The sequence below is a fragment of the Dromiciops gliroides genome, chromosome 3 (assembly GCF_019393635.1).
Source record: "Dromiciops gliroides isolate mDroGli1 chromosome 3, mDroGli1.pri, whole genome shotgun sequence".
Taxonomy (NCBI): domain Eukaryota; kingdom Metazoa; phylum Chordata; class Mammalia; order Microbiotheria; family Microbiotheriidae; genus Dromiciops; species Dromiciops gliroides.
In genome coordinates this window covers 416,341,390-416,367,917 of record NC_057863.1, presented here as the reverse complement: position 1 = coordinate 416,367,917, position 26,528 = coordinate 416,341,390, and the positions used below count along the sequence as shown (strand labels likewise).

At 35.5% G+C, this 26,528-nt stretch overlaps 1 protein-coding gene across 1 annotated transcript in view; it reads right to left on the bottom strand.

Annotated features, from left to right (window-relative positions):
- The window catches only part of TMEFF2 (transmembrane protein with EGF like and two follistatin like domains 2), a 310,630-nt gene that overhangs the window by 140,535 nt on the left and 143,567 nt on the right, over nucleotides 1-26,528 (bottom strand). Inside the window, exon 5 of the mRNA XM_043997782.1 lies at nucleotides 1,462-1,558. Within this exon, the coding sequence (XP_043853717.1) occupies nucleotides 1,462-1,558 (97 nt within the window). The remainder of the gene's footprint in view (nucleotides 1-1,461; nucleotides 1,559-26,528) is intronic.

Genomic DNA, 26,528 nt, shown 5'->3' with positions numbered 1-26,528 from the left:
CCCAGGCCCGGCACTCTATCTACTATGCCACCGAGCTGCCCCAACTTTACTGCTATAATGACTATCATCTACAAAGGTTTCAAAAGTGCATGCAAATGCACACATACACACACACATATTTTTGATGAGTCACTAACTCAAATAGGTTGATCAGATGTTCCTTTAGAGATATGTGATGCATATATCTAGATGTACACAGACACACATACATACACATACATATAGACATGTACATGCATGTACACACATAAACACAAGTACATACATATATAACATCATTGTCTCATTTTATCCTTAAAACACCCCTGAGAGATAGGCATGTGATTATTATTTGATTATTATCCCCATTTTACAGAAGAAGAAACCAAGGCTGAAAGAGGTCTATTAACTTGCCAGGTTCATACAGATGGTAAGTTTTTATTGTAAGAGTCTAACTCAGGTCTAGCACACTATTCATAATGCCATCTATTTGCCTCTATCATGCTGATGAAAGCACTTCTGGTTCTCCCTCCATATCTTCCATGGAATTCAAAAGTAATGTAACCCTTAATTGCAACATTTTAGAATAGATGCAAAGAAGGATGGTGTTGGCAGGCATATTAATACCTTTAAGATGTAAAAAGAAGAATTGGAAGTCCTCCAGGGCATTGGGTAGATCCTTTTTTGAACGATGTATTTTAAGACATGGTGAGAAAGGGTAGAGGAAGTTCCCACATAACGAAATCATGGATTACAACAAGTATTCTAAATAAGAATTGGTAACTCAGAAAAGGGTTGTTGTCCTTGAAAATTTCTTTCCTCTGATATTACTTATCTCTAAAAGAACAAACCATCAAAATATTTGAGTCGGTTACTCTGTAAAAAGAACTTTTATATTGAAGAAGATAAGAAGGATATTTATGTTGTAACTTAGAGTTATTTTTTTCTAAGGTGAACTTGTATATATGTGTATGTAGAATATATTTTGCCACATTTAAATTTATTTATATTAATTTTGATTATATAGCTATACATGTGTTTTCATCTATATATGAATATATGTATATATATGTACATATATGGTATGTATATATGTATAAAAACTTGTGTATATAGTGTGTATATAAGGTACGCATATATACCTTTATATATTATATACACACATGTATGTATATATACATATATGGTATACATGTATGCGCAAATATGCATATATTTGTACATGTGTATGCATTTTGGGGGGAGAAGGTAACTTTATTCCAGCATCACTTATAAAGAGCCTTGAATGTTCTTGCACTTTGATTTCCTTATTCTGAGGTTCAACAGAAATTACTTAGGATATGAAAATGCTTTTTCCAGGGAAGGAGCTGAATAAATTATTTTGCAAACCTCTAAAGTGAGTGGTTGAAAGGATAGAAAATAAGCTCATCAGCAGCATTTTCCAATCATATAATATGAATTTTTAAGTGCATAACTTATTACCAAACATCTTCTGCATCTTCATCACATTCGGCACCAAACTGACAAATGTCACAGGTGGATGTCTCCTTTTGGCTGGTTTCTCCTGATCCTTCGTTGACTATGGGATGCAAACCAGAAAGAATACAGATAAGTATATACATTGAAGAAGACAATGAATTGTTTTTAGTGAGTCAGCCTGTTTTTGGAATTTACTCTTCAGAAAGAGAAGGATAGTATCTAGATTCAATGAGAACCTTTCTGAAATTCAAAGAAAGAGGTATGGTGACTGTCTCATCCTTACAAACAAAAATTGTTATATTAGATTTATCAAAAGTTATTGGCACAACTCTTTATAACAGATAATTAAGAACCACTTAAACATTTCTCTCTCTTAAAGGGAGTATATGGCTTTAATGAAAAAAATGGTATTTTATATTTTTCCCTTTCAAAATGACTTCTGTTTCATGTACAATATCTGATCAGAATGATTCTGAACTATATTCTTATTCTTCCGTGGCATAAGTAAAATGTATTATGTATACAAGTGATAGGAAACAGTTATTAGTTGGCAGCAATTTATTCACCAAATTTCTTTAATGTCATAATAAGAGAATGAGGTAACAAGTAAATACAACACCATAATAAGAGGATGAGGCAACTAGTGAATACAATAAATACTTTAAAGTGGGTTTACTTTGAGAAGTATATGTATATACACACACACAGAATTTAAACAATAACTAAAGTAACTGTTGATCAATGATGTTTTTTGGTGATCAGAGGACAAAGTAGTAAGTTGATCTAAAAGTTTATATCAGGGGGGCAGCTAGGTGGTGCAGTGGATAAAGCACCAGCCCTGGCTTCAGGAGTACCTGAGTTCAAATCTGGCCTCAGACACTTGATACTTACTAGCTGTGTGACCCTGGGCAAGTCACTTAACCCCCATTGCCCCGCAAAAAAACAAAAAAACAAACAAAAAAGTTTATATTAGGGTGGACTGAAAAATTATTTGGTTATAGATCTGACCTAATTTTTCAAAATAATCATTTTGGGGGTTGGAATGAAAAACATAATTAAATGTCCTATTCAAGCCACTAAATATTTATTATATTATTATAGCATAATATTATCATACGATAGGAATTATACTGGTGCTGGGGATATTTAAGTATGGGATAGGAAAGGGATGTATTTGGAAATGAAGGTGATGTCAAAACAAAAGATATCATAAACCCCCAAATTTTCCATAGAACAGAAATTTTACCAACTTATCTTTCTCTTAATCACTATTTGCTAAGTAAGATTATATTTTAAACCAATAAAGTCTTTCAAAAATTTATGCCAGGGAAAATTAAAGTCAATAGAAGTGACTGTTTTAGAAACTCTGCATTGGAGATGTTAATTTCCATTGAAACTAATAGATAACACTTTTTACAAAGAAAGAGAAAATGTATTCACATTCACACAGAGCCTACCAAACTCAACACATTCTGTATTAATGCAGCATTTTCTTATCACTTCCTGTTTTAAATGTCTACTGAGAGATTTTTAAAGTTTTTTTTTTAAATCAGACTATTTCATTCTCTCCTTATTCCCTGTTGTGCTGATAAGTGTCTTGATTTTTTTTAAAGGCATCTGATTTGTTTTCTCTATGCTCAGGAAATGGTACTTGTTCATTTTGTGAGGTTACTCTTCTTTCATTTTATTCCTCTCTATCCTCCCCAATCCCCAGCTGCCTTTGCTTTCTCCTGTGCATGCTTTATCTTTCATATCTTGTCTGGAAAAATTATAAGTTAAACAAATTACAGTAGAGGAAAGCTTGCAATTGTGGTAGCTAGCTATAGTTGCTTTAATGCAAACTTTAGATATCTAATAGAAACTTATTTTTGAAGAAAAAGACAAAAACTACTTTAGGCTCTGCTGAAATACAGAGTACTTATCTTATTAGCCACTCTATTACCTTAATACAGGCAAAATGATTACAGTGGACCATGGGGAAAACAGTGTGTTAGGGCATACACCTCAGGGGAGACTTAACAGCTGAAGTCAGTCTCTTTATGGGTTTCTTATTATTAATGCAATATCGAAGCTACTAATATGAAAGTCTCCTTTAGTGTTAGTGAGATTAGTAGCTTTTCAAATGTTAGTTCCTATCACTCAGGAAATGCGCTAAAGTGGTAGGAAGGTTATCCATACAAACTAAGCCAATTCTGGGAAAATGTTTGTTTCTGCAGCAATAGAGCTGATTATTTGGGGATTTATTGAAGATAATACAGAAAAGCGGGAGACACTGCAAGCTGAACAGAACCTATTTTAATAGCTTGTCTTCTTCTAAAAGCTTCACTATCTTTCTAAAGAGCAGTCATTGTTAGTAGGTTCTAAGTCATTAGATCTAAGAAGAAACTAAATTCAGAAAGAATGATTTCCTCAATTAGCAAATCTCTTGGGTGCCATGGAAGCCAAGCTAAGAGACAAACATGAAATTATATGAAGCAGAGATGTTTCTGCCTAGAGCTGCATGGCAAAAACAATTCTTTGTTCAGTTTCTATTTGTTATCGCACTTCTGAACATTAACCAGGAGGAAAACTGTGAAGCTTGGACATTTGTCTTCTGTTTCTTGTATTCTCTTCTTCTTGATGGTCACCCCACCTTTCCTTCCCCGTTCTCCCTTCATCTCTTTACTTAATTTCTTCAATCAAATCATAAATGTTTCAATTTCTCAAAACACCAGATTCTTCCAGTGACCTAAAACTATCCTTGTCTGAGCATGGACGGGTAGGCAAATGCCTCCCTCCATTAGGTCCTTGTCTCTGCCGAGCACAAACTGACCTCGTATAAGATGAATTTGGAAGTGTACGGTTTTTGTTATTTTAAACTTAACCCAAACCCTATACTCTTCTCACTCTGCCTAAAAGAATCCAGGGGACATACTTACATATAGATTGACTTAATATGTCATCATTTCTTATATTGTAATATCTCTTAAATGATGTGCTGGGGTTCATCTGATAATTTCCCCCTTGGCTAAGAAGTTTCTTTTAAAAAGTGGGGTATTAGAATGAATTTATCATCTTTCTCAATATTGGTTAATAGGCTTATAGTATTTAGAGCTGGCAGGGATCCAAGAGAACATCTAATTCAACAATATGATTTTTACATATATGGTGCATGGTCCTGTGCTATTTAATATTTTAAGTAATTGGTATGGCAAATTCATAAGATGATAGTCAGAATACCAAAAGAATCTCAGCAGAATATAATGTTGGACTGAATCTCATTAGGTGAAATTTAAAAATGATCAGTGTCACATCTTGTGAGCTCAAAAAAAATCCAAATTCACAGGTAAAAGATGAGGGAAACATGCATCACATTTATCAATCTGAAAAAAGACCATGAGCTTCAAGTTGCTTGAAAGTTAAATATGGGTTAATTGTATGATAGGGAAGTGAAAATGTTAATGTGAACATTACGTTAAATGAGGTATTTTAAATGAGGCATCAAGGTCAGGACTATGGAAGTGGTCATGCATGCCCCCTACACTCTGCTCTCATCAGATTGTGCCTGGCACCCTGAGATTAGTTCAAGGAACCAAATTTTGGGAACAATATTAATAAGCTGGAGAACATCAAGGGGCAGTGACAAGGATGGTAAAGAGAGACATGAGATTATACCAAAGGATTGGTTGGAGAAATTAAGAAAGGTTAGGCTGGAGGAGACAGATGAATTATGACCATTGACTTTGAGTATTTGAAAAGTTGTCACATGGACCATGGGTTAGATTTCTTCTGCTTGGTCCCAAAAGAAAGAAATAGGTAAAATGGGTGACAGTTACAGAGAAGTAAATTCAATCTCTCTTTTTTGATAATAAACATTTTTATTTAAAGTTTTGAGTTAGAAATTCTGTCCCTCCTTTCCTCCCCCTCTCTGAGGTGGTAAATAATCAGACACATGTTATACATGTGCAATTATGTAAAAACATTACCATATTAGTCCTTTCATAAAAGAAAACTTGAATAAAAGGGGAAAATTGAAAGAAAGTGAAAAATTGCATGCTTCAGTATGTGTTAAATCCATATCAGTTCTTTTTTTGGAGCTGAATACTATATGCTTCATCATTAGTCCTTTGGGATTGTCTTGGATCGTTGTCTTACTGAGAAGAGCTAAGTCTACCATAGATGATTATGGAACAATATTGTTGTCACTGTGCAAAACATTCTCCTGTTTCTGCTCATTTTACTATACATCAGTTCATACAAGTCTTTCCAGAACTTTCTGAAATCATCATGCTTGTCATTCTTATAGCACAATAATATTCCATTATAATCATGTACCACAGCTTGCTTAGCCATTTCCCAATTGATGGACATTCCTTCCCCCCACCCCAATTCTTATAGCAGCTCTTTTTGCGGTGGCTAAGAATTAGAAATTAAAGGAATGCCCATCAATTGGGGAATGGCTAACAAAGCTGATAGGTGTGAGATGGTACCTCAGAATGGTTTTAATTTGCATTTCTATGATCAACAGTGATTTAGAGCATTTTTTCATATGACTATGGATGGTTTTAATTTCTTTGTCCAAAAACTACCTATTCATATCCTTTCACCATTTATCAATTGGGGAATGACTTGTATTTTTATAAATTTTAGATTTAATCTTGATGGAAAATCTTCCTAACCAATTAGATCTATCCCCTAATGGTCTAGGCTAGGAGAGATAGTAGGATCCTCTCTCTTGACATCTTTGAGAAAAAGCTACATGATCACTTCCAGGATATTTTATAGAAAAGATCATTGTTTAGCTACAAGTTGGATTAAATCGCTGTTAAGTCTCTTCCAACACTAAGATTCTGATTATGTAAATCTGAGGCACAGAGAGTTTAAGTGATTTGGTCAAGGACATAAAGGTAAGAATTAACAAAGCAACTATATGAAACAAGGCCCTATTATTGTCTTGAAATTATTGTCAAATAAATGGCTTTAGGACCAAACTGACTTGACATGATCTAATTGTGTTCTTGTTTATATAAGAATAACTCTTTTCATCCCCACCCCCCAACTCTTGGCTTTGGATGAGCCACCTATCCACTCAGATTCACTCTCTTACTTTCTAAAAGATACTTCTAGACCCACAAACACTTTATGACTGTTATTCTCTTCCCTCATTCTTTATTTCCTATTTGATTAGTGTTCACAGTTCTCTAACAAGTCTTTGTGCCCTCTTTAGTGTTTCCATTTTATTTTCCATGTAGCTCTTTTAGGAAAAGTAGATGGTCTCTTTGTTTGAATACACTATAAAAGAAACCATTCAGTGTGTGTACTGGTCAAGGAAATTGGGATATCATGAAATAAATGGGAGTGTATAGACAAAGGATGAGAACATTAATAAAATCTGAGATATGGCTCACTTGCCAGGTACTTATTAAAGCCTGTGAGGGCTTATGGTTACCAGATATGTCATCAATGTGGATACAAAGGTGAGGATAAAAAATTTGCTCAAACATTCTAGTGAACATCAGCAGTTTGCATACTGCTATGAATATATTAAGCACTCAATAAATGTTGAATGAATGTAGGAACTTAATTGTAGTATAGATATGAATAGACATCTCATTAATGTTTTATAATTCATCACAAAATTGTGAGAAACACTTGACTTCTTCAACTTATATAGGACATGAAAGGAGTCCCTGAAACACCAACTTTATAGTATCTGCTTCCTCCCTTGCCAGTTTTCTTTCCATTTTAATAGACTTGCTCAGTGATACTTTTTAAGATGCCAGTTACAAAGAGAATAATTTTGATATGTAAACAATCCAAAAATCACTGCTGGACAATATGTGTTAATTATTACTTAACACCTAAGTAACAGAAATGCTACTCCCATTGTAAAACAGATTCTACTATGCAGATTAGGGATTCATTTGAATTCAATAATCACTTATTAAGCAAGGGACTGTGATAGACACTGGTGATATAAAGAAAATAATAAAACAATCCCTGTCTTTAAGGTGTTTACTGGGGGATACTACACCCATACAGAAGTTAGTAAATAAAAATTATCTATATTGTACTTTCAAGGGGGAGTGGTGAGGGAATCAAGAAAAGCTTGATGTATGTAGAGGCTCATGAGCTAGCTGGCCTCTGAAAGAATCCAGAGATCCTGGAAGAATATGTTCTAGACATAGGAAACCACTTGTGTAAAGGCATTGATGTGAGAGATGATTAGGCTACATTGACTAGAGTAGAAATACTCCTATGCAGGGAAGTATTACAGAAGGCAAGCAGATAGCAAATCCTGGAGGGTTTTAAATACTAGGCTGAGGACTTTTTCTTTTATCCTAGAGGCAATTGAGGAAGAATATTTTAAATGAGAACTTCAATCCCAACCTTTTCTTTTCTGTTCTAGTCTATTTTCATGCTCCATTTTCCTTTCTCACCTGCACAACCAAGATAGACTTGACTAATGGATGCTGTTTGCAGTTCATCCAAAGGCCAAAGCACTTTTAAGCTATCATTTTCAAGCTATATACATGTTTTTGATAACATGCCCAATTTTATTGTTAAGAACCCCCATTACAACTCAAAAGAAAACACTGGTTGATAAGCATGAAAAACAATTTCTTTAACCTACGTAATCCAATCTGTGCAAAGAGAGGTCATATGAATAATAAGAATACAGTTTTATTCTATTACTAAAATGCTTAAAACAGGAAAAGTGGCATTTTGGTTTGATATTTATAGAATAAAGAGAGCTTAATATCACAGATGTACTTGCCATGGTGAGGCAAGATTTGTTCCTAGTTTTGTGGGATGAAATTGTTTGTGAGAGTAAAAGAGCAAGCTATATAAAGAAAACATGACTCTATTGATAATTTTCCATTTTGGACTTCTGGAAATACCAAGAAGTGAATTAATCTAATACCATTACCACTCTTTCACATAAGTGTTTAAAAAACCTTAAAAAAATTAAACCTATTTTAAAACCCAAGAACCATGCCAATGATTGATCAAAAGCAATTTCAAATTAAGCACTTTTCAAACAGGGGATTATTTTACAAAAGTTAATTTTTCACAATTAAGTTGGCCTGCTAGAGCTTGACAAAGTCCCTTTAGAAATCACTTATAATTTGTCGGCTGCTGAACAACTAAAAAATAATTTAACATATTAATACAAAGCTATCATGTTGAGACACAATTCTATTGTTATCACTCAGACCTGATTGATTTCAGTCAATTCAGCCTAAATTAGACCTGAAGACACTTGGTTGGTGAAAAAAAAAAATCTCATTTAGATTGACATCATGCATGGCAGAGTTCTTTCAGAATGGGTGAAGTTGCCAGCATACTTGAAACCTCATAGCATATTAGTAATGTGTTAATTTGAAACACAAATAGCCTTTATAGCCACTAATAAAAGAAAGCTTTTGTTTATAAGTTAAATTGTCTCTTCACTTTATTGATGAGTAAGCATTTGATAACTTATTTTATTTGAAAATAAAAAAAATATTATTGGAAAAACAAAAAGTGAGAAATTGTCCTGAAACAGAGGTAAGAGTTCAGGAAAGAATACAACTGAGATTTTACTATTTTATTTTATTTTAATTTTTTGTGCAGCAATGAGGGTTAAGTGACTTGCCCAAGGTCACACAGCTAGTAAGCGTCAAGTGTCTGAGGACAGATTTGAACTCAGTCAGGTCCTCCTGAATCCAGGGCCGGAGATCCACTGTACCAACTAGCTGCCACCCTAGATTTTACTATTTTAAATAGAAACATAACAGGTTATGGGGAAATATGGCAATTTAAATTTTCTCTTAGAGAAGAGGTAGCAACTCATAGATACAGGTCAGAGTAGAATGTGAAAAAAGCAGCATCATATGGTGAAAAGAAGCCTTTATTTGACAATAATAAATTTGCTGTTTAATCATTTCAGATGTATCTGACTGAAATTTTTTTTTGGCAAAGATACTGGAGTGGCTTGCCATTTTCTTCTCCAGCTCATTTTAAAAATGAGTAAATTGAGGTAAACATAATTATGGGACTTGCCCAGGATAACAGAGCTAATAAGTGTTTGAGGATGGATTTGACCTCAGGTCTTCCTGACTCCAAGCTCTGTACTCGATGCATTGAATCAATTCATCAGTAAAATGGAGAAAACAATACACCACCCATATTTCAGGGTTTAATGAGAAAAAAGCTTTGCTAAAATGATTAGATAGCTATAGCAGACCAGGGCTAATTTACCTGGGTTCTCACTAAAGCCATTCTATTACCTGTTATATGCCAAATCTGTCCTCAGTTTCTCTCCTTGGTGAAAAAAAGGTAACAATAGAATAAGGTTTCTGATATTGAGTTTCCTGTTACTTAAAAACCTCATGTAATTCTCCTGTTCTTTGATAGAACTATAATTAGTATTCACAACGATAAATGTGTTGAGAAAAATTACTTGATGTTTTTTTTTTGAATTTCTAAAGAAAGATTACTGTTGCTGACAGCAGTGGTCTCTGCCTTGCTTTATCTCATATTTCATTAGTAAAAAATGTTTGTGCAGACACCATCAATATATGTAAATTTCATTACGGATTATCTCTACATTGAAAACTGACTTTATTATGTATATCATAAAACAAATACAAAATAAAAATTAAAAGGAGTGAGCTAAAGATAAATAAGTCATATGTTTGAAATATTTATTTTGTTTAATAATGTTATAAACTCCTTTAGCTCTCACTAACATATCATCCAGGATTTTTTGTCTTTATTTTATTTATTAGTAATAGTACAAATAGCAACAATTTGTAATACTCTAATGAGAGAAGTATGAATAGATTTTATTATTTAAATAACAAAATCTGTGCATGTCCTAGGGGTGAAAGCATACTTGTAAATAATTATTGTTAATAATTATTTATTTAATGTAATCGATGTAGTTAGCCAAGCTGGTGATTTTCCTTTTTAGGTACTTTTAAAATCAAAATATACACAATGTTACAAACAAATCAAAAAGTCATGTTTGTGAACATAAAAGAACTTTAAAGAAAGGACCCTATTTATTTATTTATAGTCACCATGTACAAGCAAAAACAGCAAGAATGGATTGTCCCTCATTTCAATTCAGAAGCAAGTTTTCAATAACAATTTCCTCTTCATTCTTTATATGATTTCTGCTTAGTGGTGGATGGTTGGGGCAGCTAGGTAGTTCAGCAGCTAGAGGGCCAGGTGTGGAGTTAGGAAGATTCAATTTCCTGAGTTCAAATCTGGCCTCAGAACTCACTAGCTGTGTGACCCTGGGAAAGTTACTTACTGTTGTTTGCCTCAATTTCTGTAAAAAGAGATGGAGAAGGAAATAGCAAACGATTCTAGTATCTTCACCAAGAAAACTCCAAATAGGGTTATGAAGAGTCAGATAAGACTGAGATGAATGAATGAACTAAAAGATAGTTTTATACTAGCTGTGAAATGATACAGTAGATAGAGTACCAGAGTTGGAGTCAAGATGATCTGAATTCAAATCCTGCCTTAGATTCATTTTACATATAAAGACTTGGACAAGTCACCTTCTTTGTTTCTTAGTTTCTTCATCTGTAAAAAGATGATAATAATAACATATTTCACAGGGTTGTTGTAAGGATCAAATGTGTTCACAGGTGTAAAGTGCCTTGTAAATTTCAAAGTGCCATATAACTATAGCTATTATTTAGTATCATCATTATCATTATGATTAATGTTTGGATATTTTAGTTGTGTTTGTGTGTGTATGTGTGTGTGTGTGTGTGTGTGTGTGTGTGTGTGTGTGTGTAAACTGGATGACAGCCAGTTTGGATGGAAGAGATGTAACATATAGCAAGATTGGAAAGGTAGATTGGGATTAGTTTGTGAAGGGCTTTAATTGCCAATCAGAGGAGTTTATATTTGAACCTAGACTCAATAGGGAGTCATTAGAGTTTATTAAGAAGAAGAGTGACAAGGTCAGAAATACCTGTGCTTTAGGAAAATCTTTGAGCAGGTGTGTGTGATTTGAAGCAGGGAGACCAATTAAGAGACTTTTATAATAAATCCAGATGAGAGATAATTATGTCCTGAACTAGGGTGATGACTGTGACTGGTGAGAAGGGGAAATATCTGAGAGATGTGGAAATAGGACAAGAATCAACAGCTGCTTGAAAAGGTGGAATGAGCTAATGTGAGGAGTCAAACATGATTAGGAGGTTGTGAACCTGGGTGAATAGAAAGATGGTGGTGTCTTCAAAACAATAGGGTGGTGGATATTTTTTTTTGGTGGGGGGGATGAAGTTTTCAATGAAGTTTGCAAGTCATCCATGCCTATTCATCCTGTGTGACTCACTCAGACACCCAAAATGAAAAAGGGAGCTGTTAGTAACTTTTAAATAACAAATATTGATGTTTTCAATAGTCATTTCTCCCACCCTATTTTTGTGATTCGTGGTTAGTTAATATCAATTTATTAAGCACCTACTATTTTGCAGGCACTGTGCTAAGCACCAGGGATACAAACAAAGGGAAAAGATAGTCCCTGCCTTCAAGAGCTCATAATCCATTGAGGAAGGCAATATATAGAAAGAAGCTGAAAAAAGGAGTGGGACATGATGCAGGATGAAGTGGGAATCATGAGACACTTGCCCTTTAAATGGAGGACCTCAGACCAGCTCTCCCACAACTACCTTCTACCCTCTCCAATCAGAGGGAGTGGCATCAGCACCATCCAATCCAATCAATATTTATTAAGCATGTACTATGTGCCAGGCATTGGGCTAAGCACAGTAAAGGTTGTATTCAGGAGGTACAAAAGAAAACTGTGTCACAAATGAAAGCAAAACATAAATACTCTGCCCAGTCACACTTTTGTGCAAAGGTGGCATCTTGTCACTTGTTATTCATTGGTCACTTCCTCAGAGTGCAAAGATTGTCCTCTAAAGGATTCCTTAGCCATGGACTAAGGCACAAGAAGACAGAAAGTCCACACTGAATCTACATGACCATAGGGCATAAGGCACAAATAAAGATAGCTAAAGCACACGGTTGTGGTAAGACCTATTGTCTTAAGTCCGTGTTCATGAGTCCCCTGGCTTCTTTGACTTCTTCCTCCATGCAACCTGATTGGCCCCAGTTTCCCTGACACAGCATCCTAGCCTAGAGGCATAAAAGGTCCCAACAACTGAATAATTGGAGCCGCTCAGATTTAGTGGGTTCCTGGAGGCAGAGCCAATATGGCAGCATATATACTCAAACTATCTGTAATCTCCTAATATTCCCTGCCAAATAACCTTGAAATAATGCCTCAAATCAAATTTTAGAGAAGCAGAGACAACAAAAGGCCACAATGAGACATTTCTCCATCCCAATACAAGTTAGGAGGTTGCCAGGAGAGATCTATGACACCAGAGTAGGAGCTGGAATGGGGGTTGCATTACAGTAGCACCAGCACTAGCAGAGGGACTCTGAGATGGTCCCAACAGTGGCAGCAGCAGCAGCAGCAGCCTCTGGAGATCTCAGTCCACAGTTGATAAGGGGGGGTATCAGACAACTGGACAGAAAGGCATTACAGGGGACCCTTTGCTGGCATTGGGTACAGTTAGCATTGATTGGCAAATCTATTACTCATATACAGTTTTGGGTTGTAGTTCCAGGATGGAGAAGAGTGATTGTGATCAGTCATGAGGTTTCAGGTACCTTAGCCCCAGTTCCAAGGCAGAGAAGAGCATCAGTGTTTATGGCTGCAGGATAGTAGGGGATTTTGTCATAGTTCAAGGTCCAAAAGGAGTGCTAGCTTTTGTGGATGCAAGATAATAGGGGTCTTTCCTGGGTAAAGACCAAAGCGCAAATCAGGAGAGCAGTGGCTACACTTCTCCCCACATCATACCACATTGGAAGCACTGAAAACTTTCAGATCCCCATAACTAGTGCTGAAAATAGCAGCACAAAGAAGCTCAAAGCTTGGAACAGTGTTTCCCCATACCCAGGTAAGCAGAGCTCTGTTTTAACATAAATTTCAAAGTCAATAAATACATTGGAAAAATGAGTATATAATAAAAAAAGAACTTTACCATAAAAATATACCATGGTGGCAGGGAAGATCAAGATTCAAATTCAGAAAATAATAATATAATCAGAACTACCAGTAAAGTTTCAAAGAAAAATGCGAAGTGGATTCAAGCCCAACAAGAATTCCTGGAAGAGTTAAAGATATAGATAAGAGAAGTAGAGGAGGGGGGGAAGCTAGGTGGTGCAGTGGATAAAGTACTGGCCCTGGATTCAGGAGGACCTGAGTTCAAATTTGACCTCAGACACTTGACAGTTACTAGCTGTGTGGCCCTGGGCAAGTCACTTAACCCCCATTGCCCTGTTAAAAAAAAAGCAAAAAAAAAAAAGAGTAGTAGAGGAAAAAATGGGAAAAGCAATTAAAGTGATGCAAAACAATTATGAAAAGAGAATTAAAAACTTGATAAAAGAGGCAAAACCCCCCAAAACCATGAAGAAAATAACACCTTAAAAAACAGAATTGACCTAATGATAAAAGGGGCCCAAAGATTCACTGAAAAAAAGATTTGGTGGGTCCCTAAGATCATATTGTCATACTCTAACCATTAATGAATGTTTTTAGATAAAACACTGGGGTTCATATCCATAAAAGGAATCACTGAATCCTTGTTATATATTCTTGCTATATTTGTACAAAGTAAAACTCTTTTGTTCAATAACACATGAGTGCTTCATTTCATATCAACATTGAACCTGAATAGGGCACTGGGGTTAAAGCAGATCTCACAAAGATGATAAACTCTGCTTACATGATAAGTACATAAGTAAGATATGGGACTAAGGGATAAAAGGACAAGTGATGAGGGGAGGGTCAGAAACTTTTCTCAGAAGTGGTATTTTGGTTGGATTTTGAAGGCTGGGTAGGATTTCAAGAGGCAAAGAGAAGCAAGCAAGGAGGACCTTTTTCCCACTCTTCTCCCTATCTGTTCTTTTCCTGTTACCTCGAGTCTTCCCATTCTTTAAAGATCCATTCAACTTTCGTTGCCTCCCTTAGTTTCCTGCCATCTGAAACAAAGTATTCTCTCTTTTCTCAAACCATATCAATTATCCATTATCATGTCATCCATTTATTTGGTAATTAATATTTATATGTTAATAAAATATGAAGTCTGATAGATATATACATGTTATAGTGTACTTAAAAGTTTGCAAAAGTTTAGTTTGTCTGATTCCATGTCCAATTCTATTTCTATTGTAACATCACTTAAAAATCATTGATTGTGTTAATTTATTATGATTACTAGATATTTGATTTAATTTACTACTTGATTTAATTTTTCATATATTTATGCTTCATCTCCACTATATTAATTTTTTTGAGTCAGGGCTGGACTATGTCTTATACTTTGTTTGAAGTACTAGAGTTTTTGATAGTTCCTTGAATATAGCATATGATCAAAAATATTTATTAATTATAATAATGAAGGAGTATGCTACAGCCATCTTGAAATGGCTCCCTAGAGCTGATTATTAAAATTTCCATGTGAGCTTTAGAAATTGGCAATACTTCAAATCAGGGTTTAATTTATAGTTTTGTTGATTATCTAGACTCTAGATCAAGAAAGTAATGGAGAACATGTTAATAATGAAGATTAAACTTTTAAAAATGGGTTATGCATACATTTTCTCTATTCTTTCCTAGAGGGTATTGCTAACATTTACAGGCATACCCCTTCTATAGTTTTGGTGTTCTAAATTTTTGAAAATTGTTTATTTCTAAATGTGATATGTACCTATCTCTCTACATAGTAGCTATTTGCCAGTTCTCAGTCATGCTAGATAACAGGGTTTATATTACCTCCCTATTTACCTTAAAAGGACAATTAAAATATACTGAAGTCTCTCTGTAATCTTGCTCTCAAGAAACCTACCCTGAGACTGTAGTGAAGAGATAGTAAGTCTCTTCTGGTACTTTAAATAAGAAATGTCATTGGAGGGGGTTCAAGTCAAGTTTTGTAGAGAATTCCATGCTCTAGGAAGTAGTATTTTATTATTATTATTATTATTATTAATTTTTTTTGTGAGGCATTTGGGGTTAAGTGACTTGCCCAGGTTCCCACAGCCAGTAAGTGTCAAGGGTCTGAGGCTGGATTTGAACTCAGGTCCTCCTGAATGCAGGGCCAGTGCTCTATCCACTCCACCACCTAGCTGCCCCACAGGAAGTAGTATTTTAATGAAGATCAAACCAACTTAAAAGGTGGATAACCTTAGCAGAAAGTTGTCTTCCCACCAGCTGCCTTGCTTTCCTCAAAATGACTTTATCTTGATACCAGGTCACTGATTGGTAAGTCCCAGCTAGAGATGCCATTTTTTGAAGAGTTCCAGCCACACCACTTGCTTTACTCTTGGCTCAACTCTCTACTGCTCTATCTCCCTACTAGTTACACTGTTATCATCAGGATGAGGCCTGCTCTTTGATAAATGAGTCCTTGCCCAGGATTAACATTTTTTTGAGGAGTCCTAGACATATTACTAGCTTTATTCCCAGATCAACTCACTCAGCGCTATTCCAACAGCTCATCACTATCTCTACCTATCTCCCATATCTCTATCATCTAGCTGACATCTATCTCTCTAGCTTTTTTCTATCTCTCTATCTACCCACCTACCTATGGCACATACACACGTGTGTATGTATGTATATATGTACATACATACATATACACACATACATGCATATCTATCATCTATCTATCTATCATCAATCTATCTACCTATTTATTTCTCTGTCTCTGTATGTACGTTGCTCTGCAGCCAACAGGCAACCTAATGATAGGTCTCTTTAGGCTTAGTCATACTGGTCCTTAAACAATAAATTCCATCAGTATCCTATTGGCAGAATCTGTATTTTACTGGGATAGTCTCCAAGAATTCAGGTTCACTTTGATGCCACAATAACATGTCAGAACCTGAATCAGTTTATAAACTAGTAAATTTCATATAGTTGTTTTTATAAATTTGTGTGGTACTATATTATTTGTTATGGTAGATCAAAGATTAGAATTAAAATTCTATGTGAAATCACACAATATGGTAGAGTAGAAAGATCAATGGTTTGCTAGGGGGAGGAGTTGGATTCAAATCCCAGATCTCACACTTGCAGCCTTGGCCTATGAACCTGGGCTTGTCACTGAAGTTTTCTGGATGTCTGTTTCATCATCTGTTAAAGGAGGGGGTTGGACTATATGGTGTCTAAAGTTCTTCCCAGCTCTAAATCTATAACTTTAAGGATACTTCAATTCCCTTGCTTATGAAAAATGAATAGTATGAGTTTAATTTTCTAAATATAAATACACACACAAGGCTTTATTCGAAGCATTGCTCTATTTATCCTGAAGAATCTGGGAAAATATGTACTTATTTCTGATCGCAAAGTTTAAGGAGAAAGGATTAAGAATTACAAATAAGACAAGGAGGTTACCTGACCAAAATGTTACCTGGTTAAAGGATTGAAAAAAAGCAAAACAAAATGACCTTGAGAAAAGCTGCAGAGGTTGAAGCATTTATTTTAGCATTAAAATAAGAACTAATGGGATAAAGAGAGAGGAAGAATAGAATATAGAATTCTCCCAAGAATAAGAGGCCGGTACATTTGGCTAGTGGTGTGAGACAAACATTATGAACACCTTCCATAAAATAAAATTTAAAAACACAAATACACACAACACATCATAAAGTGGACCTGAAAAGCTGAACTGCTGGAATAAGTCAGAAATTGACTTCAAACTAATCAATATGTCTACTTACTGAAAACATTAGCTCAGTCTGAAACTGTGAAGTAGAAAGAATGAATAATTGTTCAAAAGAAGCATTTTAGAAAGAAACTAGGATCAAAAGCAAGAGAGGTCTTCCTGTCACTGAATTGCCAGAGTTAGCTAGAGAAGTATAAGAAAAATGAGAAGGAAATTCTTCTACATTCAAAAAAGAAAGAAAAAAATCACTTTTAATTTTTAAAATATTTGGATCATTATCATCATAATTAAACCAAATTACCCACATTTTGAATTTTAAAATTCACTCTCCTACTTTTTCCCCCTACATTTTCAACAAATGCCATAGATGTTCATGCTCACTTACTCAGTGGATCATAGGATGTTGTATATAAAGTGATTTTACTGATTTTTTTTTGGTCCTAATTAAAAAAGACTAAAGAAAGTGCTTAATATCTGTGAGACTTTCCTAACAAACTAATTTACTTGAAATAAATTTAATGAGAAAATCTCAGCAGCTCTATTCTTTTCAACAAATCATTGATTTATTTGTTTAGATCTTTATTTTTAATATTTGACTTCTAAAGGACAATGCAAATTATGCATATAGTAGTAAAGTTTATATGCAAGTAGGGGAAGGAAGGATGTTTACTTTTCAGAGCTTCTATGGCGAATTGCAAACATGTGAAAATTTCTCTTATTTCATCAGTAATAAAAACAGGGCAAGAATACAAGCCCATTGATTTAAAAACTGTGTTTGAAAGTTTTAAATATGCATACTTCTTCTTCCTAGAACATAATTATATGGATTGAGTAATTTTGTGTGTTTTAAAAAATATTTTATCTTTGAGATAAAGAAATCTAATGTCAATGGTTTTATAAAATACACCAAATATAAGACCAAACAATACAATTCAACATTCTTTTTTTTTCTTTGTTCGAAGACTTTAAGTAATATAAGATTAGGATTAGTGACAGTAGAATGGATCCATTATTTTTAAAAAATTTCTTTTTACAGCAAGGAGTTTTCACATATCATTCATAATAATTTTTCCAACTGAACTAATGTTTTAAAAAGTGATCGTGTCAAAATGAGCTCCAAAATCAACTCTCTCTCTCTCTCTCTCCCTCTCTCTCTCCCCGCTCTGTCTTTCTTCTTTTCCAGTATTCTAGAAAAAGTAATTAACAAGTGATGCTTCTACTTTCTCCTTACTCATTCATTCCTCAGTCCCTTTGCAATATAGTAATATTCCAAACCACTCTACTCAAACTTCTCTAAAATACCATCAGTGCCCTCTCAATTGTTAAATAAAAAATCTTTTTTCAGTCCCCATCTTCTTTGAATTCTTCCTTCTTGATAATCTCTTTCTTTCATTTCTGTGATACTAAATATAAATAAGAATAGTTCATGTATTAATATAGTTTACATATATTAATAATGCATCAATAATAGTTCATTTAACAGTTCAATAATCAGTTACATTGATTTTATCTTTCTTGTCTCCAATAGTTCTTCCTTTTTGACAGGCAGAGTGACATACGGAATATTGTACATTTCCAGTTGGCCACTAGACATTTCTACCTGAATGTTTTACTGCCATTTATTAACATTGCCTGCAATATCATTTATAGGGAGCAGAATTGGAAACAAGGAACTGCTACTGAGGTGAGTGAAGCAGTATTGGGGACTAGTGAGCTGGTTAACTTCCTGTCTTTGGTTCCCCACATCAAAGGACCCATCATAACCTTCTTAAATACATGCTGACACTTAATTGATCACTCTAAATCACAAGACTGACCATTTTAATTTGCTGCTCATGAATCTCTATATCATATAGGCATATTAACTTGTATAGCTGTCCATAATGCAGGCTGAATCTTTTCTACCTTATCTCAAGTTATTACCCTTCACAAACCCCTTTGCTTCAGCCAAACTGGACTACCAATTGTTTCCTGTACAAGTGCTTCAGACACCCCCCTCATCTTTGTTCACCCATTCCTTCCACCTTCGAAAAACTACTTCCCTCTTTCCCAACTTTACAAAAAAATTTTATTTGTTGTTGAATTCTTCCTCATTGTTTAAGGCTTACTTGGTGAAATCATCCCTCACCCCCAGTCAGAAATGATCTTTGCCTCTTGTGAACTCTTAAAAGACCTAGTATTTTTCTTGTCCTCTTATCATCTATTTTATCTTCCCTTCTATTCAGGAAACTAAATCATTCCATGTGCTCTCACTCTGCCCCCCTGCAACATTCTCATTCTTAGGTGAAGCAAATGTTTTTAGGTATTCATAAGCACTGTGAGTTCTTTAGTTCACATGCAGACTTCTAAGACTTGTAATACAAGGCTCTGTTTTTGAATCCTCTTTTTTCTTCTTTCTGTACCATTAAACTGGGTGATCTCATCAGCTCTCATAGATTCAATTATTATCTCTATTAAGATATTTCACAGATCTATTTATTCATCCCTACACACTCTCCTGACCTTCAGTCTTATATCTCCAACTGCCTATTGTACAACTCAAACTGGATGTCTCATAGACATATTAAACAAAATATGCCCCAAAGAGAACTCATTATCTTTAGCCTCCCCCTCAAACTTCCCTGCTGTCTAATTTCCCTATTATTGTCAATGGTATCACAATTCTCCCCATCACTTAGGCTTGAAACCTAGATGTGATCCCCTATTCCATTCTTGCACTCACTCTAGTGCCCTAGATAGGTAATCGATTGTCAAGTCTTGTAGTTTCTATCTTCACAACATCTCCATTTATGTCTTAGAGTTGGTCCTCCCTGACGTTCTCCCCTCTCTAGTTCACTTTAGACTTGGCTCTCAAAGTGATCTCCCTAAAGTATAGGTTTGACCATGCCAAACTCCCATTCAATAAACTCCAGTGACTCTCTTTTACTCTCTAGAATCAAAAATAAAATCCTGTGTTTGACTTTTAAAGCCTTTCATAACCTACCTACTTCCCAGCTTTCTGTCTTACACTTTTCTTCCCTTCACATACTCTAAGTTCCATGAACACTGAATACCTTCCTATTTCTCTGTCAGTATACTCAATCTCCCAACTCTTTGCCTGACTGTACCCATTCCTGGAATGCATTTCCTCCTTGTCTGTGGTTTTTCCTGGCTTCTCTCAATTCTCTGCTAAAAATCCCAACTTCTGCTAGAAGCCTTTCCTAGTCTCCCTTCATGCCTTCCCTCTGAGATTACCTCCAATTTATCTTGTATAAATCTTTTATGTTGATAGTTGTTTGCATGTCATCTCCCCCATTAGAATGGGAGCTCCTTGAGAACAGGACCTATTCCCCCCCTTCTTTGTATCTTCAGTGTTTAGTATAATGCTTGGCACCTAGTAAACAATAAATGTTTGTTTTTTATTTATAGTATTTTTGAAAGGACAGAAGGCCAGGGACAGATTTAAATGAGAACAAAATGAAAGCATGTTTTCCACACTTTTCAGGTTGTTAGTTTTTCTTTTCAAACAACTTAAAGTCAAGTGACATTCTCTACCTTTAATTTTCTTCCCTCCATTGTTACATGGCTTTTCCCATGCACATTTCTCTTTTATGACCAAATAAAATGAGGGGGGGAACTTTCTTCAGAAAGAAGCCTATAATGTGATTCAAAGAAAACAACGCCATAAAGCACTATGCGTTAGGTAGCTTCTGCAGGACACTGACAAGGAAATGATATGATTATCAGTTTGCAGCACTTCTCTGTCCCTTTAACCGATTGTAAGTCTATTTTGTGTATGAGAAAGTGCCAGCCCATCAGATTTATGTGGGTATTGACAATCACACTGGCTCAGGTAGCACGTGCCAATGTAAGGAGGGAGAGGATTTAGGTCTTGCAAAAGCTTTCTCTCCTAACTCATCCCTAAGCCAAATCCAGGCAGCATATAGAGTCAAATTTACTGCATTAAATTTATTTTTGAGAAAAAAATAATCACTGCAGAATAGAAATGCTTTCCAGAATCACAGAAAAGCTATTCAAAATGGAGAGCGAGTGAACCTTGCAAAGGTTGTGGAGTATCATGTGAACACAAAGGCAGGTAGCTTTTTTACATTGGGTACACACACTGCATTCTGGCTCTACTCTCACCTCTAGTCATGGACAGACAAAAATAGAGGAAGGGTTTTTACAACCTCCCGGAACCTGTGAGGGAATCCAAAGAACCCAGTGCCCAAGGTTTTCTGTCAGAGAGGTCACATGGCTGAGGAAAGGATTTGCTTGCATAACAGAATTTCTATCCAGAGGAAAGGAGACATTATTCGGGGAAAGAATTTCTAAAAAGAGAAACTGTGTTTTAGGGACATCTTATATTTTTTATACCTGCCATAGCTGGCAGCATCCCAGAACAGGATGAATGTACTACAAAGAAGGAAGACTTCCCTCCTCCTAAAGCCATCATATATTAAATGAAACCTATTGGTAGAATGTAATAACTAAAAAAGAAGAATACACTCAAGGCCAGACAAGGTCCTGGGTGATCTAAGATGTAGCTCAGGGCACCATGTCTTAGGAAGTGCCTCAAATGGTATAGCTTAAGGAAATGGCATATCTTAAAGGAACACATGTTCTCTTTGGCCCTGAGCACCATCAACCCTAAGGCAACCTTAAATACAGATTTGGTCACACATATAATGGATGTTTTAAAAAGAAATACTTTGCTAGCCATGAGTACAGCTGGAACAGATTTAGATTAATTCATAATAAATTACCTGAATCTAAGTTGTTCTGCAAAACCTGAAGGTATATGGTTATCTGACCATGTCATGAGCTGAACTTATGATAGAAATAAAGTCTAATCAGAGATCTTAAGAAAAATGAACTTGGCAACTACTTTCCTAAAGGATAGGATTTTACATCATAAAGCTATGAGTGCATCTGATAAACTATGAAATAACCGCATCTGTGATTACTACAGAGACAAAATGAAGCACATCCCGCTTGGCTTGGTACCCACAGGAAAACAACTGTGTTTTTTTTTAACCTGATCAAAGGACTGAGTGAAACTTTCAACTTAAATCTATTAGCCCTTCGACTTTTAGGAAAAAATGAGAAAGAAATAAAAAGCATAATCTGGCATGTACTTGGTAAATATTGAAGAGTTCTAAGGTCCTGGTCAGTGTGCTATTGAATTAAGTCTGTGTATCTTTTTGAATATTGGTATGGCTAGCAAGATAGAAACATCATACATAACATGTTTTCTTCCTGAACAGCTGAAGTTCCCAGTGGTAAAAGAAGATTTAGGTATTTCTGAAGATTTCTTATCACTGTGCAGCATAACTCTCTAATGGTTCAGTGCCTTGGAGGGTCATCTGAGATCACTTATCATATAAATCAAATAGGCAGCAGACTCAGAGAGAGGTAGCCTAAAGCAATTTCATGTCTTTGCTCGAAGACATCAAATCTATCTTCTAAGAAGACTATAGAGAAGATACCATGCCACTTGGTTTACACCATCTAAATCTGGGTATTAACAAGTCTTAAGATACTGCCAGTAAGTTTAGATTACTTTAGGATTTACTTGGGAAATTACTATTTTTAGTTATAAGTCTAGAATACAGATTCCAAATCTTTGATGGATTGGAAAAAGAAAAGGAGACACTAGTATACTGAGAGATGTTGAAGCTCATAAAGGAATTCTCCTGATTCATGGATGATCTAGGATAAACTGAAAATCCTGGGGCACTCAACAAGTGTCTGAATGAGGAATTATCATTAAATGAGGGTGTCTTTTTTGAAATAAGTTTTCATATATTTTGGACTGAAATAAACATTATAAAGTAAGCTGAATAAAATTTGAAGTACAGTGTTCCAGAAAGAGCCCAAACACAAAATTTATGCAATCAATTGCTTTGGACTCTTCCTACCCCCTCCCTACTCAAAGACGGATGTCTCCAAAGGTTCCATTTTATTTTATTTTATTTTATTTTATTTTATTGGTGAGGCAATTGGGGTTAAGTGACTTGCCCAGAGTCACACAGATAGTAAGTGTTGTGTCTGAGGGTGGATTTGAACTCAGGTCCTCCTAACTCCAGGGACAGTGCTCTATCCACTGTGCCACCTAGCTACCCCCCTGCATCTTATTTTTATGAATAGATTGGGGGCTTTTAGTTTGGATCTTCTCAAACAGAAGGGAGTATGGACAAGGTAACAAGTGCATCAATGCTACTTAAAAAAACAATATGCTGGGGCAGCTAGGTGGTGCAGTGGATAGAGCACCGGCCTGGGAGTCAGGAGGACCTGAGTTCAAATCCAGCCTCAGACACTTAACACTTACTAGCTGTGTGACCCTGGGCAAGTCACTTAACCACAATTGCTTCACTAAAAACAAAAACAAAAAACAAACGAAAAAAAACAACAATATGCTGCTACTGCTAAAAATAGATAGGATAGAGTTTTATGGATTTACATCATTTCATGGCAGAAATTTTTAGGCACAAGGAGTATAGTCATATCAATGAAACCACAAACCCCTTTAAGTACTTGAATATGTGTATTGGTCCTTTGTCTCAAGGTCTTCAAAAGGATTTATATTTCTCAAGGAATTCATCCTCAAAACATCCTGATAATGGGCATTAACACATTGCAGGTAGGTAGGTGAATTTGAAATATGAACCAAATTACATTGAACTTTGGGGCTTTCTCTGACCACTATATAAAATAGCAATTGTATTTATGGATTGTATTTACATGCAGATTTCATGGGTTGAGACCAATTTTGATGGATCGAATGCATTATTGCCTGCATCCTGTGCTTATCCTAGCAGAAGCTTCCATTTACAGCAGGGGCCTTATTCTTTTCTTAGCTATATGATCCTAAACATAAGTCTGAGGTAAACAGAAGCCTTGAGATATATATATGTATATATATATATTATCAGGAATAGGTCAGAATTTGCCTTTTTGTGATAAAAAATTCTTCCACAAAATTACTTTCTCACTATATAGCAATTGCTTTCTCATTATTAGCATTCATGGTAGGGAGACCAAGGATTGAAAGCATGTTGAAACTTAATTTTCTCACCACATCTAGAGGCAACAATATTTTCTGGATCTCTCATTACTTTGGTGTTATAAACAGGACATGTGAATAAGTGCATGACTTTAACATTTAGGTTGAAGAACAATTCAAAATCACTTGAAGAATAATCCAAAAGTATTTGATTTAATGATGAAACAGAACAATAGTTTTATTTATGGATAAGAGTTTACCAGTCTCTAGCTTTTTCTTATCGATTTGAAGATGAAAAGTATCACCATTTATTCTTTCTTTTTTTATGGGGCCATTGAGGGTTAAGTGATGTGCCCAGGGTCACACAGCTACTAAGTGTCGAGTGTCTGAGGACAGATTTGAACTCAGGTCCTCCTGAATCAAGGGCCAATGTTTTATCCACTGTGTCACTTAGCTGCCCCTCATCATTTCTTCTTTTTTTTTTTTTTGTGGGGCAATGGGGGTTAAGTGACTTGCCCAGGGTCACACAGCTCGTAAGTGTCAAGTGTCTGAGGCCAGATTTGAACTCAGGTACTCCTGAATCCAGGGCCAGTGCTTTATCCACTGTGCCACCTAGCTGCCCCTCATCATTTATTCTTAACATCATGTGTGTCTGTGGTTGTAACAGATTTTCAATATTTTGTGATTCCAGAACTTATTCCTAACAGAAAGCCCAGTTCTCAGCTTACTATGGTTCATCTATTTTTAAGTTTCAAGCTGCCACCATACCCTCCATTTTCTGGAATTTCCAGTTCTTTTGATTCTACTCTAAAAATAGAAACAGTGTTTTCCTTCACCTCTTCTCCTCCACAGTTCCCAACAACTACATATCAGTTTCACAAGAGAGAGAGCTCACAGGGGATTTTATAAGATACCCTACAGAGGTTAAGTAAGACACAGTAACAGGTAAAAAGATGACTAGTTGACAGTATTCAAATGTTTTCCTTGTATAGTTCTGGTCCTTAATTCTGCCACACAGAACATTTTTCTCCTCTCCTTAACACCCTCAGAGTCACAGTGTCACAAAGACCCTCAAGTGACCCTTTACTCCAATCCATTCATAAAAGGAATCATGACTGTAATGATCCCAACAAGTACTTGTCAAAACTCTGTTTGAAGATCTTTACTAAGGGGGAACCCATCATCCCATTTTCAAGCACCAATCTTACTTTGGGAAAACTGTAATTGGTAGGAAGTTTTCCTGATGTCAAGTCTAATTTATCCCCCCTGGTTTGTCCACTCTGGTCATGGAGCAAGTCTAACTCTTGCTCCATGTAATAGACTATTATCAATATATATATATATAAGTTTTGGTCAAAGCAGAAAATAGGACCTATCATTCCTTTATTTTGTTCTAAATACAGTTCTGAGTCATCAATCATACAACAAGCATTTATTAAGCACCTACTATATGCTAGAGACAATTGTAGGTGCTGTTGTTAAAAAGACAAGGAAAAAAACAAAAGAAAAATCCCTTCTTTCAAGGACCTGATATTAAAATGCAGGAGAATTATATGTGTGTATACATATACACATATGCATATACACCCATATATGTATACATACACACTTGTGTATATACAGCACAAATTTATATTTATATAAATTAATAAATTTATATAAATGTGAATAAGGTAGGAAAGGAGGACACTAGTAAGTAATAGGCAAGGTTTTGTGTAACAGAAGGTTTTATGGTACTTAAGCTGAGTCTTAAAGGAAGTGAGAGATTCTAGGAGACAGAGCTGAGGAGGAAACACATTCCAGGTATGATTGGCAGTCCCAAAGCATGCTGATAGTAAGAAGCCACAGTCTGGATTTGCAGAAAATGCTCCTTTCCTACATATCTACCAACAACTATATGCAGAGTTAATCCATGAACTCAATCCATGAAACTGATGGGGTGCTGTGTGTGAAGAGCAGATAAAAGGTCAATTTGGATGGATTATAAAGTGTGTGAAGAAGGGCTTTAAAAGACAAACAGGTATGTTGAAGATCATGTTTTGTCATAGAGACAATAGGGGACCATTGGAATCTCTTGAGTACTGGAGTGACATAGTAGGATCTACATTTAAAGTAAATCACTTTGGTAGTGGGATGGATTAGAGTAGGGAGAGATCAATTAATAGGTTATTGCAATAATCCAAGTAAGGGATGATGACATCCTGAGCTAAGGTGATGGTTGTGTGATTAGAGAAGAGCAATCAGACATAAGAGATGTGGTAAACATAGAAATAAGATATTGCAACGGTTGACTCTATGGGTGAGGATCCCTACAGACTTGATTAGGATGCTAGGTTTACAACATGGGAGTTTGT